Source organism: Cervus elaphus, chromosome 11 (assembly GCF_910594005.1).
Source record: "Cervus elaphus chromosome 11, mCerEla1.1, whole genome shotgun sequence".
NCBI classification, from domain to species: Eukaryota; Metazoa; Chordata; class Mammalia; order Artiodactyla; family Cervidae; genus Cervus; species Cervus elaphus.
Window position 1 is genome coordinate 96,658,246 of NC_057825.1, and position 16,214 is coordinate 96,674,459.

The following is a 16,214-nucleotide window of genomic DNA, read 5'->3' on the forward strand; positions in this document are numbered from 1 at the left end:
CAGAGTCAGACACGACTGTGGGACTAACACGTCCACTTGCACACTTAACAGACTACAGAATAGGGTCCACACATCGTGTATGTGCACAAGGAAACCAAAAAAGCAATGGGATTTGCTCTGTGGTGACGTTCACTTTACTGTGGTGGTCTGGAAGCTGCAGCATCTCTGAGGCTTGCCTGCAGTCATTCTTTTAAGGCGGGAAGCTCACCAAACCCTGCTTTGAGTCAGCAGGCTGCTTCCTTGCACAGCTCTGGGAGTTCCCAGCCTCTGGGACCTCAGATACGTTATCTGCGTCCACGGTACGCTCAGCCTCACCTGAAGGACAGTGACCGCACCCACCTCACAGGAACCTCATGAGGGGCAAGTAAGCAAACACCCCCAAAATTACATTGCACAGTACTGGGAACATAGCAAGAGCTCAAGAAACATAACCTGCTACTTCAGTATTACTATTCTTATGATGACAGCTCATGCAAGATTCTACTCAGTCGAACTTTGCCTCCCTCCTCTGCTGGGAATCAGATTACCTTCAGTGCCGAAGGGTGGACGGTCTCCAGCAGTGGGTCCTCCAGGGCCAATTCCTGCCTCCTCTCCACCCGGACCTCGGCGTAACTGCTCAGGAAATCAAGAGACCACAGCTGGAGCGGGGACGTCCCGGGATGACACCAGCAAAGAGGGCTGTGTGACACCCTCTCCCCCGGCAGCCACTAGCAAGCTTGGCCCAGTTACTTGTCTGGGGATGGGGTTTCCTTCTGGGCCTACATTCCACAGGAATCACTTCTACTGTGACATTCAGAGTGACTTCCTTTCTGGGACTTCCCTGGTGATCCAGGGGCTGGGACTCCACACTTCCACTTCAGGGGGCCTGGGTTTGATCCCCGGTCAGGGAACTTCCCTGGTGGCTCAGAGGGTAAAGCGTCTGCCTACAATGCGGGAGACCTGGGTTCAATCCCTGGGATGAGAGGATCTTCCGGACAAGGAAATGGCAACCCACTCCAGTATTCTTGCCTGGAAAATCCCATGGACAGATAAGCCTGGTAGGCTACAGTCTATGGGGTTGCAAAGAGCCAGACATGACTAAGTGACTTCACTTCAGGGAACTAAGGAGCTTCCCTGGCGACTCAGATGGTAGAGAATCTGCCTGCAATGTGGGAGACATGAGTTTGATCCTTGGATTCGGAAGATCCCCTGGAGAAGGGAATGGACCCCACAAGCTGTGGGGCACGGCCAAAGGAAAAAAAAAATCATAAAATCTTTTTTTTAAACACATAAAAAAGAACATTTTCCTTACCAGGATGTTGTTGTTGCCTACACTTTTTGTTGTTGTTCCTTTCTCTTTTTACTGATCTTGACCCATCCCACCCAGAAACTCCCTCACACAACTATCTTTAGAAACCTATTTTCTTTAATAGGATGAGCCTCAGCCTTCAAAAAATTAGAAGACTTTCTGGAGACCTACTCAGTTTGGACTATGCACAGGAGGAAGTGATACATCTACTTTTTTTTTTTTTTTAGTAATTATAGACTACGATTACAGACTATGAAACTTCCAGAAGTTTTCTTTCGACCAAACTTAGAACTAGCCAGACCCAGACAGCCAATTAGTCTATGGAGCCACTTTTTGAATGGCATGGGAAAATCAATTCAGAGTGGTGACGGCCGAGTGACCCAGCTGTGGCTTTTGCCTCGACTATAGAGATGGGGGGATACGGGGCCCAGGGGAGCGGTGGTGGCTCCTGGGTCTCTGGGACACCTGTGACCTCGTTTCTCTCCTGGTTGCTCTCTACCTTCTCTGAGAACCTCATTCTGGGATCTGAGAAGATGGACCAGAAATCAGACTCTGAGAAGCAAGGTGTAATGATGTTCAGTCTTACCTGGGGACAAAAGGACCCCCTGGCAAAGGTCCAGGCAGTGGGGGGAGGTGTGTGTGGGGTGCTGGACATGGAATCAGAAAACACTGGCTGCTGACGTGCCCAGGGGTGGGCTGGGAAGTCAGGGTCAGGTCCCTGGGGGTGGGCGTGTATGTGATGATCAGGGTCACTGGCCAAGAAATACCTGCATTTCTTATCCTTCCTCTTTCCTCACTTACTAAAGAGGAGGGATTTACATGTGTGTGAGTGTGTGTGTGTGTGTGTGTGTATATTGGGTTGGCCAAAAAGCTCTTTCAGGTTTTCGAGAGATCTTATGGAAAAAACAAAAGGAACGTTTTGCCCAATCCAAATGATAAGCATGTGTGTATGGATAGTATCAATCCATCCATCTGTTATCTATCTATCAATCAACCAATCATCTGTTGTCTATCAATCAACTATCTATCTATCCATCTATTTATCATCTATTGATCTATTTACCTAACTACCCATTATCTGCTGACAATCATTCATTTCTTATGTACATGTACATAACAATAGGTATGTATATGTACCTCTCGATCTTTCATATATCTGTTATCTATCATCTATCTGTTCTGTATTGATACATATATATAATGTGATCCTTCTAACCTTTCTTTCATTGCTCTCCTCAAAAGCTCTCCTCTAGACCAGCTCAAAACTAATATATGCTGTTAAAATTTTTGTACTTGGGGAAAAAAACCCAAACGGCATTTTCCCTTTACCTTTGGAAACTGTGACACAGGCAGTGTCTAGGAAACACTGGATCTGCTTCCTCCCTTGGAAGCCCTGCCACGCACATGGGGCTGGGGCAGGTAACCTCTGCCTGAGGTCAGGGAACCACCAGGAACGCTCTATCAGCAGCTTGGCTCTCGTACCACCCTGCCTCGGTTGCCACCGGTAGTTTTTGAAGCATTCAAAAAAAAGGGGGGGGGGGCGGCAAGGGGGAGGGATTATTTCTCTGAGTTATTCAGAGGCAAAATTTTAATTTTCTTTTCCTACCAGTGACAAGGGAAGGCTGGGGGCCGGATGGAGATGAGGGAAAATATGTAAGTAGGTCACTGAAGCAGTAATTTACGGAGGAGCATCCTGGCTGCCTGGAAGAGCTCAGTGAGGCTGTCAGAGGGGCCTGGTGGGGCCCTAGGAAGCCAGGGCTGGGTGTGGGCTAGGAAGGAGCTGGCTTCTGGGGATTAGTCTGCTCACTGCGAGCAGAGTCCTGCTGCAGAACTCAGGCCCGGGGCTCACTCCTCAGAACCGGGGACCCCTGAGGATGCTGGGGCTCTGAGACACCTGCTGGGGACCCCTGAGGATGCCCACCCTCCCAGCCCCTGGTCCGCCCACCCTCCCAGCCCCTGGCCCGCACCTGACCACCGAGTGTGTGCACACGATGAACTCGGGCTTGGAGTTCCACTGGTGGTAGGTGATGTAGTAGTGGGTCTGGAGCCAAATCCACTGCTGGCCTTTGGTCAGAAACCTGTAGCAGCACGACTTCCCTTTGCCAAACTGCATCACTGTGATGGAAGACGGAGTCGGCGTATAACCAGCGTTAAGACAAAAGGACCCTTCCCTCCCACAGTCACTTTTAACAATACCAGCTTTCAAAAATGACAGTGCCACACACAGTCATTTCCCCAGTAGTGATGGCTCTTAAGTGACCATCAAGCACCATGTGTGAAGTAGGTAGCTGGTGGGAAGTCGCTACATAACATGGGGAGCCCAGCTCGGTGCCCTGTGATGACCAAGGTGGGATGGGGGTGGGGAGGGAGGTCGAGAGGGAGGGGACATGTATATAATTATGGCTGATTTGAGTTGCAGTACCGCAGAGATCAACGCAACAACATTGTAAAGCAATCTCCCTCCAGTTGAGAAAGAAATTTAAAAAAAGATCACAGGAAATGGTCATGAATTCTGAAACAATGGAGGGATGATCCTCCTGCTTCCCCAAATGCTCAAAAGCTTAAGATAGCCTTAAATCTGGGCAGATTCTTCAACTGGGAGTTTACAACTGGGAGTTTAATTAAAAAGAAGCCCTGGTTTTCGAGATGCGCCACGGCTTTGGTAGCAACCGCCTCTCTATGTGGGCGTGAGCGTTGCCAGCCCCTCCCCTGGGAGACCGTTGTAGTCGGCCAGCCCCTTCTCCTTGGTGACCATGTGTGACCAAAAGGCCATGATCGAAAATGCCGATGTGTCGGCGGAGATGCAATAGGACTCGGTGGAGTGTGCTACTCAGGCATTGGAGAAATATAGAGAAAGACATTGCAGCCCATATCAAGAAGGATTTTGACAGGAAGTACAGTCCCACCTGGCCCCGCACCATGGGGAGGAACTTCGGTAGTTATGTGACACATGAAACCAAACACTTCATCTACTCCTACCTGGGCCAAGTGGCCATTCTCCTGTTCAAATCTGGTTAAAGCATGGACTGCGCCACACAGCCAGTGATCCATCCAAAAACAAGGACTGCAGCCTAAATTCCAAATACCAGAGACTGCGGTCTTCAGCCTTGCCTCAGGGAACAGCTCCATCTTTGAACCTTTATCGTGTTTTGTACAGGGCATTCTCTGTACTAGTTTGTGGTTGTTAAGCAATTAGCAACACATCTTACATTTGTATTTATTTTCTATTCCATACCTCTCTGTCCCATGTTTTTTCTCTTCAAAATCCATTCCTTTAAAGAAATAAATCTGTTGAAGTGTGCGTTTAAAAAAAAAAGCCCTGGTTTTCCCGGGGCTCACCATCCTGCTGCAGCTGGAGCTGTCTCTGCAGTTGTGGGAGAGACCATCCAGACGCTAGGAGAACTGGACCGAAAACAGACCTGACAGCCAGCAGCCTACGGACGGATGCTCTGGCTGCCAGTCAGCCGAGCATCCTTGGTCTACACGGCTCTAAACAGAGGATCAGCCACAGGGGCTTCCACCGCAGACCACCGCACAGGGCTCCTATGGTTAAGTTGTGGCTTCCCTGGGGGTAGCCGGTACACACAGATGCTGCTGGGTGAGGCCTGGGCAGGGCAGAAAGCTGGACCACGGGTCCAGGGAAGAGGAGCAGCTGGGGTGCACTGTCTCAGCGCCTGGAGTTTACATGCTAGTGGTCAACAGAAAGCCTAACCAGGAGACCAAAGCAACAAAAGGAGGCACTGTATCTGCCAATAAAATAGTATTTGTGGGACTTCCCTGGTGGTCCAGTGGTTAAGAATCTACCTGCCAATGCAGGGGACACAGGTTTGATCCCTGGTCTGGGAAGATTCCACATGCCATGGGGCAATTAAGCTCCACAAGCCGCAACTACTGAAGCCCGTGTGCCCAAGAGCCCGTGCTCTGCAACAAGAGAAGCCACCGGAATGAGAAGTCTGAGTGCCACAGCTAGAGAGTAGCCCCCACTTGCCACAACTCGAGAAAGCCCCCAAATAAATAAATAAATAAAATAATAGTTATCAGACTACTTAAAAAGCAAAAAAAAGATCAAATAGTTTGCATAGCTGAGGGGAACTGGGAAGGGGCTGGGGGAGGAAGCACACGGATCAAAGTCAATTCCAGGGGAATCCAGACAAGGACCTCCAACAAGGACCACAACTTCATCATCTCAGAGAAGTTCAAATTCTTGGCCTCAGAAGAAACCAAGTAATAAGTCGACTTGCAGAGCCTACGGGGCCCCCTGTCAGGGCTGCAGGGAGAGGATGGAGGTCCTGGGAGGGGAGCTGGCTGGTTGGCAGGGGTACTCACGGTGCTGGTGGCACCTGGCGAGGAGCTCCAGGTCGTCCACGTGGTAGTAGTCGTAGCCCGAGGTTCCCAGGACTTCAAAAGGCAGGTATCCTATGATAGGAGGGGCTCTGCAAGGACAGTTGGGGGGGTGGGTCTTCACCAGCCCTGCGGGCTTCCTGTAGTGGCCAACAGGCGGGGGCAGTTTACATGTTTCATGATCAACCCAGGGGCCTCATTTCTCAAGAATAAGTGCAGAAAAAAACATTTGGCAATGGTCAAAACCAGAGAGGCAGTGTTTTCCAAAGTGCTCACATTTTTCGGCATTAGACACTCGGTTCCCTCGACCTAAACTGGCCCCAGTGATCATAAATGTTACTGCTGCTGAATAATCACAAACAGCTATGCATGGAGTCAGCCCAATTCTAAAGTGTCATAAAAAAAATCAAAGGGCAGGAAGGGGAGATTGTTAGTTCTTCAACTGTGAAAAAATGTAACACAAGAAAGAAAGAAGATTGGTCTAAAGTGAGGAAGGGTGTTGAAGGAAATAAAATGAGAGCTTCCTTCACATCTTGCCTTGCCTAATGGGAGCTGGCGACGGTCCCGAGTGGGGTAGGGGTGGGGCAGGTGGGGGTGTCCCAGAGATGTCTCCAACGGGGGTGTGTGGCTCTCCTGAGATGCTCTGACCCAAACCCAGGACATATCCCCAGATGGGGCAAGTGCAGTGGAGGGAGACCCCAGCCCTCTGGCCAGCAAGCACTTTCCCCACCACAAGAGAGAACCAGGTCTGAATTCTGTCCCACGGGGAGAGCCTGGCTCCTGGAAACAAGCGCTTGAAAAAGCACCCAACCCAAATGTGTTTTTCTTTTCACAAACCTGTGATCCAGAAATAAAAATTTCCATTCCAAGCTATGCCTTGAAGTGAATTCCTCTAAAGGTTCGTCAACGATGCACATTTCCTGTATTGAAAGGGAGGAAAAATATGACTCGGGGTGCCAGATTCTCACCCCCCGACCCCCGGTTGTGTCAAGAACGCACAGTCGGCAACAGGAATTAAAAGCACTTAGAGCAAGTTTCCAAGTTGTGTTGGACCAAAACTCCTCATCAGCAGCTAATTTCAGTATTAGCGGCTGCTAAATTTATTTCACGAGCTGGGGAAAAAGTTCTGAGAGCCAAAATGTCATACCCCTCCCTTCCTATCATCTAGACATGTGGTAAACACATGGAAAATGGCTTTTCATCTGAATTTGAATGAGTAACTTAACTCAACATTCACCCCATCCAAGGGAAAGAAATTACAGATGGGAGTCCAGAGCTCTGTCTGATAGGTTTTACCTCTGCCTGCGCTGATTGGTGTCAACATAGATGTGAAGAGTAGGAAAGTTTATAGAGTTCTGGAAGACCCATCTCTGCCCCAGTGATTCACTGCCTTCAAACAAAATCCCCTCGAGGAGGGCATGGCTACCCACTCCAGTATTCTTGCCTGGAGAATCCCATGGACAGAGGAGCCTGGCGGGCTACAGTCCATGGAGTCTGCAAGAGGGGCTTTCCGGGTAAAGACTGTGCCTGGAATGCTGGAGACCCCGGGTTTGATCTCTGGGTCAGGAAGATCCCCTGGAGAAGGGAATGGCTACCCACTCTGGCATTTTTAGGAAACTGAAGCTTGGGGAAAGAGTCTGGGGGGCTGTTGCTGTATAGAAATCAGATACTGAACATACTCAGAGTCGGCGATGAGCTCATTGAAATCGTCTTCTTTCCCAGAAAGACAAGGAATTAGCTGTCACACAAGGTGACTCGGGGGTACTTGTTCTGCAAGATAAGTTCTCTCTGGGTACTTGCCTTTAGGAACTGTGGTGTGGCCAGGCGAACGGTGGCGATGAAGCAGACCTCCTTCCCCAAGGGGACTCGGCAGGGCCTTGAAAGGGCGCCGTCGAAGCCGTTACAAGGGGGGCTGGGCACTGCTGCGGGGAGGAGACACAGGTCAGCCCGCGCTGGTGCAGGGCCAGCCCGCCAGCACCACCGAGTGGCCTCGGGTCCCTCAGCTGTTTCATTCTCACAGCCACTTGGGGATGTCAAGTGTTACTCTCACCACACTGTGTGGGAGCCTGAGGCTCAGACCGGGAAGCAATGGGCACAAGCCAGACAGAGCTGGAATTCAAGTCAGCGACGCACAACCAGGGCTCCCCGGGCGGCTCGGTGGTAACGAATCCACCTGCCAATGCAGGAGATGTGGGTTCCATCCCTGGGTCAGGAAGATCCCCTGGAGGAGGAAACGGCAGCCCACTCCAGTATTCTTGCCTGGAGAATCCCACAGACAGAGGAGCCTGGCGGGCTACCATCCATGGGGTCGCAGAGAGTCGGACACGACTGAGTGACTAAACAACAACACACAAGTCCCACTGCCACGAGTCTTGTAGCCACGGAGGTTACTGCGCTGGAAAAAAATCCTCTGCCAGACGAGCAGATGGCCCCACGATGCAGGAGGGTCTGGACGTGCACATCAGCCTGTGTCTTAAGGGTGAGCTGCATCGTCAGACGGTGTTCTGATACTGATGCCCTCAGGGGAAGTATGGTGGCTCAGATGGTAAAGAATCTGCCTGCAATGCAGGACGCCCAGGTTCGATCCCTGGGTTGAGAAGACCCCCTGGAGAAGGGAACGTCTACCCACTCCAGTATTCCTGCCTGGAGAATGCCATGGACAGAGGAGCCTGGTTGAGCATGAGCTATAGTCCATCGAGTCACACACAGCTGGACATGACTAAGTAACTAATACTGCTACTATTACAGGGGAACCAGTGGGTCTTGACCCTGGATTGGCCTACCTGGGATTCAAGAGATTGTGCCCTGAACCGCCTCAGAGCCCAGGCTGATGCAGGACTTGACTCAGGAGATAGCTCGGGATTCACAGTGACCTCCCCAGTTACACAGAATCCATAAGAGAATTCACTGCCCAGGTGACAAAACCCATTCACTGTATCTTATGTGTTCTCACAGGCAGGGAAGGCTGGCTTTCCTTATCCTATAAATGAGGAACCCGAGGTCTGGGAGGCATGTGTATATTAACTGAGCTCACTCAGAGCTGAAATGGTGCAGCAGGGCCTCCACCCAGGTCTTAGGACTCCAAGTCCTGGTTCTAACAGGGCGGAGAGGGGGCTGTTCTGGGCTCCTGCCCACCATGATGCTGAGACCAGGCCCCCAGAGACCTGGGGGAGGTACCACTTGGCATCAGTAGCCGTTTCCCTAGGAGCGGTACACCTGTCTTCAGGGTGACTGTGAAAAACGGCTTTACCTTCCAGAGAAAACGTCTTGCTATTTTCAGTGGAGTTTGCTGGGTGGAAAAAAGAGTCAAATAGGAGAAACGTCAACCTATCAGGTACACGGAATTCTCTCCAGATTCCCCAGAACCAGATATGTGATTGCCCCCAGCCCAGATCAGCTACTTCAGAAACTCGGGGTGAAGCCGGGGCAGCAACACTTTATAAAGTCTCCCCAGAGACTTCCCTGGTGGCCCAGTGGTTAGGATCCCACACTTTCCATGCAGGGGTCGTGGGTTTGATCAGGAACTAAGATCCCACATGCTATGTGGCCAAAAATTTTTTTAAAATAAAATAAAGTTGGGTCTTAAAAAGTCAGTACAAAAATAAATTTTTTTCTTTATTTTCTGAAAGTCTTTATTAAATTTGTTACAATATTGCTTCTGTTTTATGTTTTGATTTTTTTTTTTTTTTTTTTTTTTTTGGTCAAGAGGCACGCAGGATCTTAGTTCCCCAAGCAGGGATCAAACCTGCAGCCCTGCATTGGAAGGTCAAATCTTAACCATGGACAGGAAAAGTCCCTAAAATGTTTCTTTAAAAAAACAAGAAACCCTCCCCCAATTTACTAACATGCAGCCAGGGTTGAGGATTACTATTCTAGATAATCTACATTACCTCTTTCTTTTTGAAATGTAGTTGATTACATCCTGCATATTTCTGAGCTTGTAGGTTAAGATATAGTTATGTTTTCCAATTTGAACATAAAAAGCATCAGAAAACTGTTTTCTGAAATGAAACCTGTGAGACTCTCTTTGGTTTTCCAGTAATTTTTTGTTTTCCATGTTTACAGGTTTCTAAGTGGATCCATCTATACTGGGTCTTCCATCTATAGTGGCCGGCTACCCACCAACAGGAACACACCCATTTTATCAAACATAGTCTCTGAACGCCCTCACATAAATACTAATAAATGTTTCCAAACATGAATATAAAGTGAGGAAAACAAAACAGAGTGGGCCTGAGAGAATTTACATCTGTCGGTCTCTGGCTTAGATCATTGCAGATTAATTTGTCGGGTGGGCCAAGGAAGTCACCAGGGGAAAGGAAAACAAACCCACACAAGGGAAGGGTCTGCAGATGTGAACATCTGCATCATTAAAAAAAAAAGACATTTAAAAACTTCTCAGATGTGAAAGATCCTCTCTGCCTGAATCTAGAGACATTGCCTGCCCGATAAGAACCTAATAAAATCCTCTCTACTCTTTCAGAATAGCAAGACCTTCCAAACGAACATCCAAGGACATCCCAAGAATTTAAGAGAAAATCTCTTGAATCTGTCTCTATACCATGATCTGGTCTTCCCAGTGGTGCAGTGATAAGGAATCTGCCTGCCTGGGCCAGGAGACATGGTTTGATCCCTGGGTTGGGAAGATCCCCTGGAGTAGGAAATGGCAACCCACTCCAGTATTCTTGCCTGGAAAATTCCATGGACAGAGGAGCCTGGCGGGCTACAGTTCATGGGGTTGCAGAGTCAGACACAAGCACACACACACACAAACCACGAACTAGTTTGAGTGATCTTTTCGATTGCTAAATTCATGTCGGTAAGCACCTCCCGGGTGATTTACTGTGAGGAGGATGGGGTAGAACACCAGCCCCCGGTAACTTCTTCAAGGGGTAGAGCCTCTTGATTGTGGAAATGTGGATGTTTTGCTCGTGGAAATGTGGATGTTTTGCAGACCTTGCCGTTGGCCTGACTGCCTCCCAAGGTGGTTTTTATCAGTCCTTTTATCACTTTGAAGGCTTTAAAGAAGAAAATGCACCCCAGGAGGGACATCTCGTGATTGCTCAGAGTCTGCACTTGATAAGTTGGATATTTTCAGAGGGGCTTGAAACTGAACAAACTCCCTTTCTAAACAAGCTGCCACCCCCAGAAGCCTTAAGCAGATGAAGTCTTGAGCAAAGGTGAAAAACGAAGACTGAAAGTTATAACAGAGGGCAAGGAGAAAACCTTGGGGGAAGCCAGGGGGAAGAAGAAACTGTCAACATTTTGTCCGTTGCCTCTGAAATGACTTGTACTCCCAGCATGAGCTTTCTCGCATATCCTAGAGTCAACAAGAGCAGGCTGTGCCTAGGGAGCTCTGAGTAATAGGGAACACTTAGAGTAACTTCTCTGGCACTTCCCAAGGTGGTTGAAAAACATTAATTAAGGACTTAATTAGTTGTTTCAACTTCAGTCATAGGAAAAAATAGATCTAATTACAATTGGCTTCGAGAGCCTCTCAGAAGGATTAACCACTCAAGGAAGGCAAAGTCCTGTCTTCCCAGATTTCTGACCCTTTCCAGACTCCTTTCCCTGCCACCAACAGACACACAGCGCTAACTGATGACAGATAAGAAAGTGATGAATTCCTGCTCCGCATCCCGGAGTTACTCAAAAGCAGTCTGAGTACAATCCTGTGAATCATTACAGGGTGGCCTCATTTTCATTGTTCTGTTTGAGATGTATTATTCACAAAAATATTGTATCCCATTTATATCCTGTGTAATAATAAAACCCAGTACACTGTCAAAGATAAGTCATTTTGTGGTTATTTGCCTTTTAAAATTATCCAGTATTTCTTTGCATCCCATTAACACAAATAATCAAAGGATGATTTGTTTTCATCTGTAACAAACTGATTTATTGTGTGCGGGGACTGTAATATACTAGTAGTGGCAGTAGTGTGAGTGCTCAGTCGTGTCTGACTCTTTGTGATCCCACGGACTATAGCCCACCAGGCTGCTCTGTCCATGGAATTTTCCAGGCAAGAATACTGGAATGGATTGCCATTCCCTTCTCCAGAGGATCTTCCTGACCCAGGGATCGAACCCAGGTCTCCTGCGTAATATACTAGAGTCATATTTAATTGTGAACTCTGCCTCCTCATACAACACATTAGGAAATAGTCCCCAAAATCAGTACTGAACTTTGGTGGCGGTGGTTTGGTGGTTTAGTTGCAAAGTCACGTCCAACTCTTGCGACCCCATGGATTGTAACCTGCCATACTCCTCTGTCCATGGGATTCTTCAGGCAAGAATACTGGAGAGGGTTGCCATTTCCTTCTCCAGGGGATCTTCCCCATCCAGGAATTGAACCCAGGTCTCCTGCACTGCAGGCAGATTATTTACCAACAGAGCTAGGAGGGAAGCCCCTCTGAACCTTGCATCAGATGTAAAGGAGACTCTGGATGCTATAACTAGATTATTTTGAGGGAAACAATTATTCCCAACTGATTTAGTATCAGTATGTTCTATAATTGAGAACATGTTCACCAAATTATATTTTTTAGCGATTTTCTGTACATTTTACAGGGGACATGTTCTGTGTATGGGGCTTCCTTGCTGGCTTTGTGTAAAAGAATCCATCTGCCAGGCAGGAGATGTGGGTTTGACTCCTGGGTTGGGAAGATCCCCTGGAGGGGGAAATGGCAACCCACTCCAGTATTCTTGCCTGGAGAATCCCATGGACAGAGGAGCCTGGAGGGCTACAGTCCATGGGGTCACAAAGAGTTGGACACAACTGAGCAACTAAACAACAACGTGTTCTGTGTATAGTGAATAAATAACTCTTATAGTATCAAAAAAAAAAAAAGTGATCTTCATCAAAAACCTAAAGCTGAAGAGCTAGTGGAACTGGGGCAGTGGCGGGGGTTGGGTGGGGCTGGTTCTGTCTCCAGCTCTGAGCAGGAGGCTTGCCCACAGGTGTTTACTCAATGACTCTCTCTCGAGATGATCTTCCACCTCACACTGCACCACAGCTTCAAGTCCAGTCTGGGAAGAGACCTTCAGATCCCTACCAGCAACCGATGCGCAGACCTTGAGAATCCTGGTTGGCCTCCCTTCTGCAGCCCAGCCTGCTGCTGCTGGTGGCCCATGGGCTGTGGGAGGCTGGCCCACGGACACGGTTCTGGTTCCAGCATGCTCGAGCTGGCTCACTGCCCTCTGAGGCATTAACACTGGTCAGAAGGACACCTGGGTGAGAAGCAGCCGCAAGCCAGCACGCAGAGGCATCCCCACTCTGTGGGAAACAGCCAAGCACCGGTCATGGGCTTCATGCTTGGGGAGATGCAGGATGTTGAAAGGATCAAGGGGTTAGCAAGTCCCTTCTTTGCTCACGGATCGTTCAGCACTGAAGTCTCTGATTTCAGAGATCCTGAAAGAATTTTTCCTTGGGTTCAAATTTTCAGGATTCCAAAACCAAGAGAGCCCCAAGGTTCAGTGGAGGACATATTAGTGCATACATAGGGAGAGTAGAAAGATGAACCAACCTGTAGGGCAGCAGGGGAGACGCAGAAGAGAGAACAGACCTGTGGACACAGTGGGGAAAGGAGAGGGAGGGATGCACCGAGAGAGGAGCGTTCAAACACACACACTACTGTATGTAAAATAGAGAGCCGGGGAAGTCTGCTGTAGGACGCAGGGAGCTCAAACCCGGTGCTCTGGGTCAACCTAGAGAGGTGGGATGGGAAGGGAAATGGGAGGGAGGTTCAAGAGGGAGGGGACATATGTACACCTACGGTGATTCATGTTGATGTATGATGGAAACAAACACAACATTGTAAAGCACTTATCCTCCAATTAATAATAAAAAAATTTTTTTACAAAAAGAATGATGATGTCTTGGCATCTGGGGTTGTCCTCCCAGTCTGCCTGATGACAGAGGTGAGCCCCCCAAATCAATCATGACAAGGAGATAAGGATGCTGTGAGGGCAGGGAGACCTCAGGGGGGACAAGAACATGCTTCCGAAGGGCAAGATGGAGGAAGTGGGTGACAGGGAGGGTCAGCCAACAAGCAAGAAAGAGAGAAAGAGACACTTGTCTCCTCAGCATCGGTTCCGCCATCAGGCCCACACCATGGAGAATTTGGATCAAAGATGGCCTGCCGATGATAACTTAGCTGCAGTAGCCGTAGGAAAACACAGCAGCAGTCCACAAGTGTTAGCCGCTCAGTCGTGTCCGACTCTTTGCAACCCCATGGACTGTAGCCCTCTGTCCATGGGACTTTCCAGGCAAGAATACTGGAGTGGGTTGCCATTCCCTTCTCCAGAAGATCTTCCCAACCCAGCGATTGAAGCTGGGTCTCCCACATTGCAGGTGGATTCTTTACCGTCTGAGCCACCTGGGAAACCCAATAGCACACAAACGCGCATGCGCAGTTGCTCAGCTGTGTCCAACTCTTTGCAGCCCCATGGACTATCGCCCTCCTCTGTTCATGGAATTCTCCAGGCAAGAATACTGGAGTGTGTTGCCATCTCCTTCTCCAGGAGATCTTCCCAACCCAGGGAACGAACGTGTGTCTCTCGTGTCTCCTGCATCAGCAGGTGGATTCTTTAGCACTGTGCCACCAGGGAAGCCCACATGTACACAAGCAGAGTGACAAATAGCTTTCCCCACACTTCTTGGAACAAATAAAAAAAAAGGCTGGTAGGTGTCTGGGAAGATGTGAAACAGTCAATGAGGAGGTTTGTTAAAGGAACAATGAGGTCCCTAAATTTCATTTGTGATGAACATCCACAATGTTTGGGCTGGAGTGTTAGAATGTGAAGGGAAAACAAAAATTTCTGCACTTTCATGAGAAGTCGTCTCCTGCTAGTTACTCGCTCTTTCTGGACTCTCTTTCTCTCTTCACAGCATCCTTCCCAGGATGGGTTGTGAAAAGTGGACTGGGCTCTGAGAGCAGCGGCAGAAGAATGCTGTGTGGTTTTCAGCCTGGACCGCCACCCAGCTTGCTGGAGGTAATGTGTGGTTTCTTCTTTTTCTTCTGCCAGTTCTGTCTGGCATGTGGAAAAATGATATCAGAGAAAGACTGAGAGCCACATGAGGGAACCAGGGGTCTGCCATGTGCTGGACTGAAAAAAAAATCACCCTAATGGGCAAATACAAGTCTTGAGTTTCTCCTCTCTCCTGGTATTCATCAATTAAAATGAATATTTGTCAGGGCCAGAAACTTGTCAGGGCATAAACAAGATCTCCCCCAGATGGTTGACCTGATCACCGGGTGCCTGTGGAAGTGAACAGGCCCTCATCCCATCCTCCAAGTGCATATCTTATGTGTGTTTTAATCACAGTTATTGCACAACCCATACAAAGTTTCCTGCTGTCAGGGCTGAAATAAGCAGAGCGATGGGGTTGATAACAGTTCTGACCATTCATCACCACTCCATCTTATTAGATGCTCACACAGAACGATGTCCTTGGGTAACAACTTGTTCTTGATTGTGAACCTGATTCCTTTGCAATTTAATCTGGCAGCACTGATCTTTCCGGAGAAGGACGCTGTACATCCCTGTGTGGGTGGAAGGGATACTGTTTCTTACTCTTGGGGGCCTGGGACAGAGAGATCAGACTTCCCTCCAGGAAGCTGTCCTTTAGTGTGAAACGCACATCCCCACTACCAGTGAGGTCTGGCGGGCAGGTGGCTGGTTGCCTTCACTGAGATGTCTCAATTAGTTCAGCTCAGGAGAAAAACCAAAAAACAAACAAACAAAAATCCCCAAACGCCAAAGGCAGAAAATGAGGCAACCTACAGAAACCCCACGGAACAGACTGGCATCGTGTCGAAAGCTGGAAAGCATCCACTTCTGCCAGCGTTTCAAATCTGTTTGTGCAGTCAGGGTGCCTGACAAGTCACTTCAGTCGTGTCCAACTCTCTGCAACTCCATGGACTGTAGCTCACCAGGCTCCTCTGTCCATGGGACTCTCCAGGCAAAAAACACTGGAGTAGGTTGCCATGCCCTTCTCCAGGGGATCTTCCCAACCCAGGGATCAAACCTGCATCTCTTATGTCTTCTGCATTGGCAGGAAAGTTCTTTATCACTAGCGCCACCCGGGAAGCCCCATGATTAGAGGGGAGTGGGTGAAACGAGGGCAGGGAAATTTTCACCCTCTGCCATGTGGTTTGCGGAAAACCCAGAGTGGAATGTTTGCTGAGGATGACCTATTTGGAGCTGCACCAGCCACTTCTGAAACACTGCTTTCTGGATTTCAGTCTGAAGCACAGTGAGATCCAAATCTGGGGGTGGAGGTTGGGCTCCCAGGGAGGACAGCCTACTTCCTGGCATCAAGTTGTTTCAGGAACTGGGACCTGCCTCTTAGGACCCCTTCCAGCAAAGACTGCTCCTACACCTTTGAAACTTACCTGGGCAGTTCCTCCCCAATCAGTGTGTGCGGCTGGGCAGCAGGACTTGGTTAGGGGTTGGGGGGCGGTATTTATTTGAAAGAAAAAAAAAAAAAAATCTGTGTCTGGAAAAAGATATCTCCAGATGAAGTGATTTTCTTTCAACTCTATTCTGGAAACAGTGGGCAGGGCAGAGGTGGCCCGGAGGCT

The 16,214-nt window shown here is 48.8% G+C and overlaps 1 protein-coding gene and 1 pseudogene across 2 annotated transcripts in view; one reads left to right on the plus strand and one right to left on the minus strand.

The window, feature by feature from the left end:
• NPAS2 (neuronal PAS domain protein 2) overlaps positions 1–16,214 on the minus strand; it is a 192,723-nt gene that overhangs the window by 32,452 nt on the left and 144,057 nt on the right. Inside the window, exons 8-12 of one of the 2 annotated variants that reach the window (XM_043918575.1) lie at positions 7,430–7,548; positions 6,467–6,549; positions 5,615–5,721; positions 3,256–3,403; positions 528–612 (exon numbers count right to left, since the gene is read on the minus strand). In XM_043918575.1, the coding sequence (XP_043774510.1) occupies positions 528–612; positions 3,256–3,403; positions 5,615–5,721; positions 6,467–6,549; positions 7,430–7,548 (542 nt within the window). Of the gene's footprint in view, positions 1–527; positions 613–3,255; positions 3,404–5,614; positions 5,722–6,466; positions 6,550–7,429; positions 7,552–16,214 lie in introns of both variants that reach the window. The other variant, XM_043918574.1, reaches the window with a different exon arrangement.
• On the plus strand, positions 4,042–4,306 carry LOC122703957 (annotated as a pseudogene).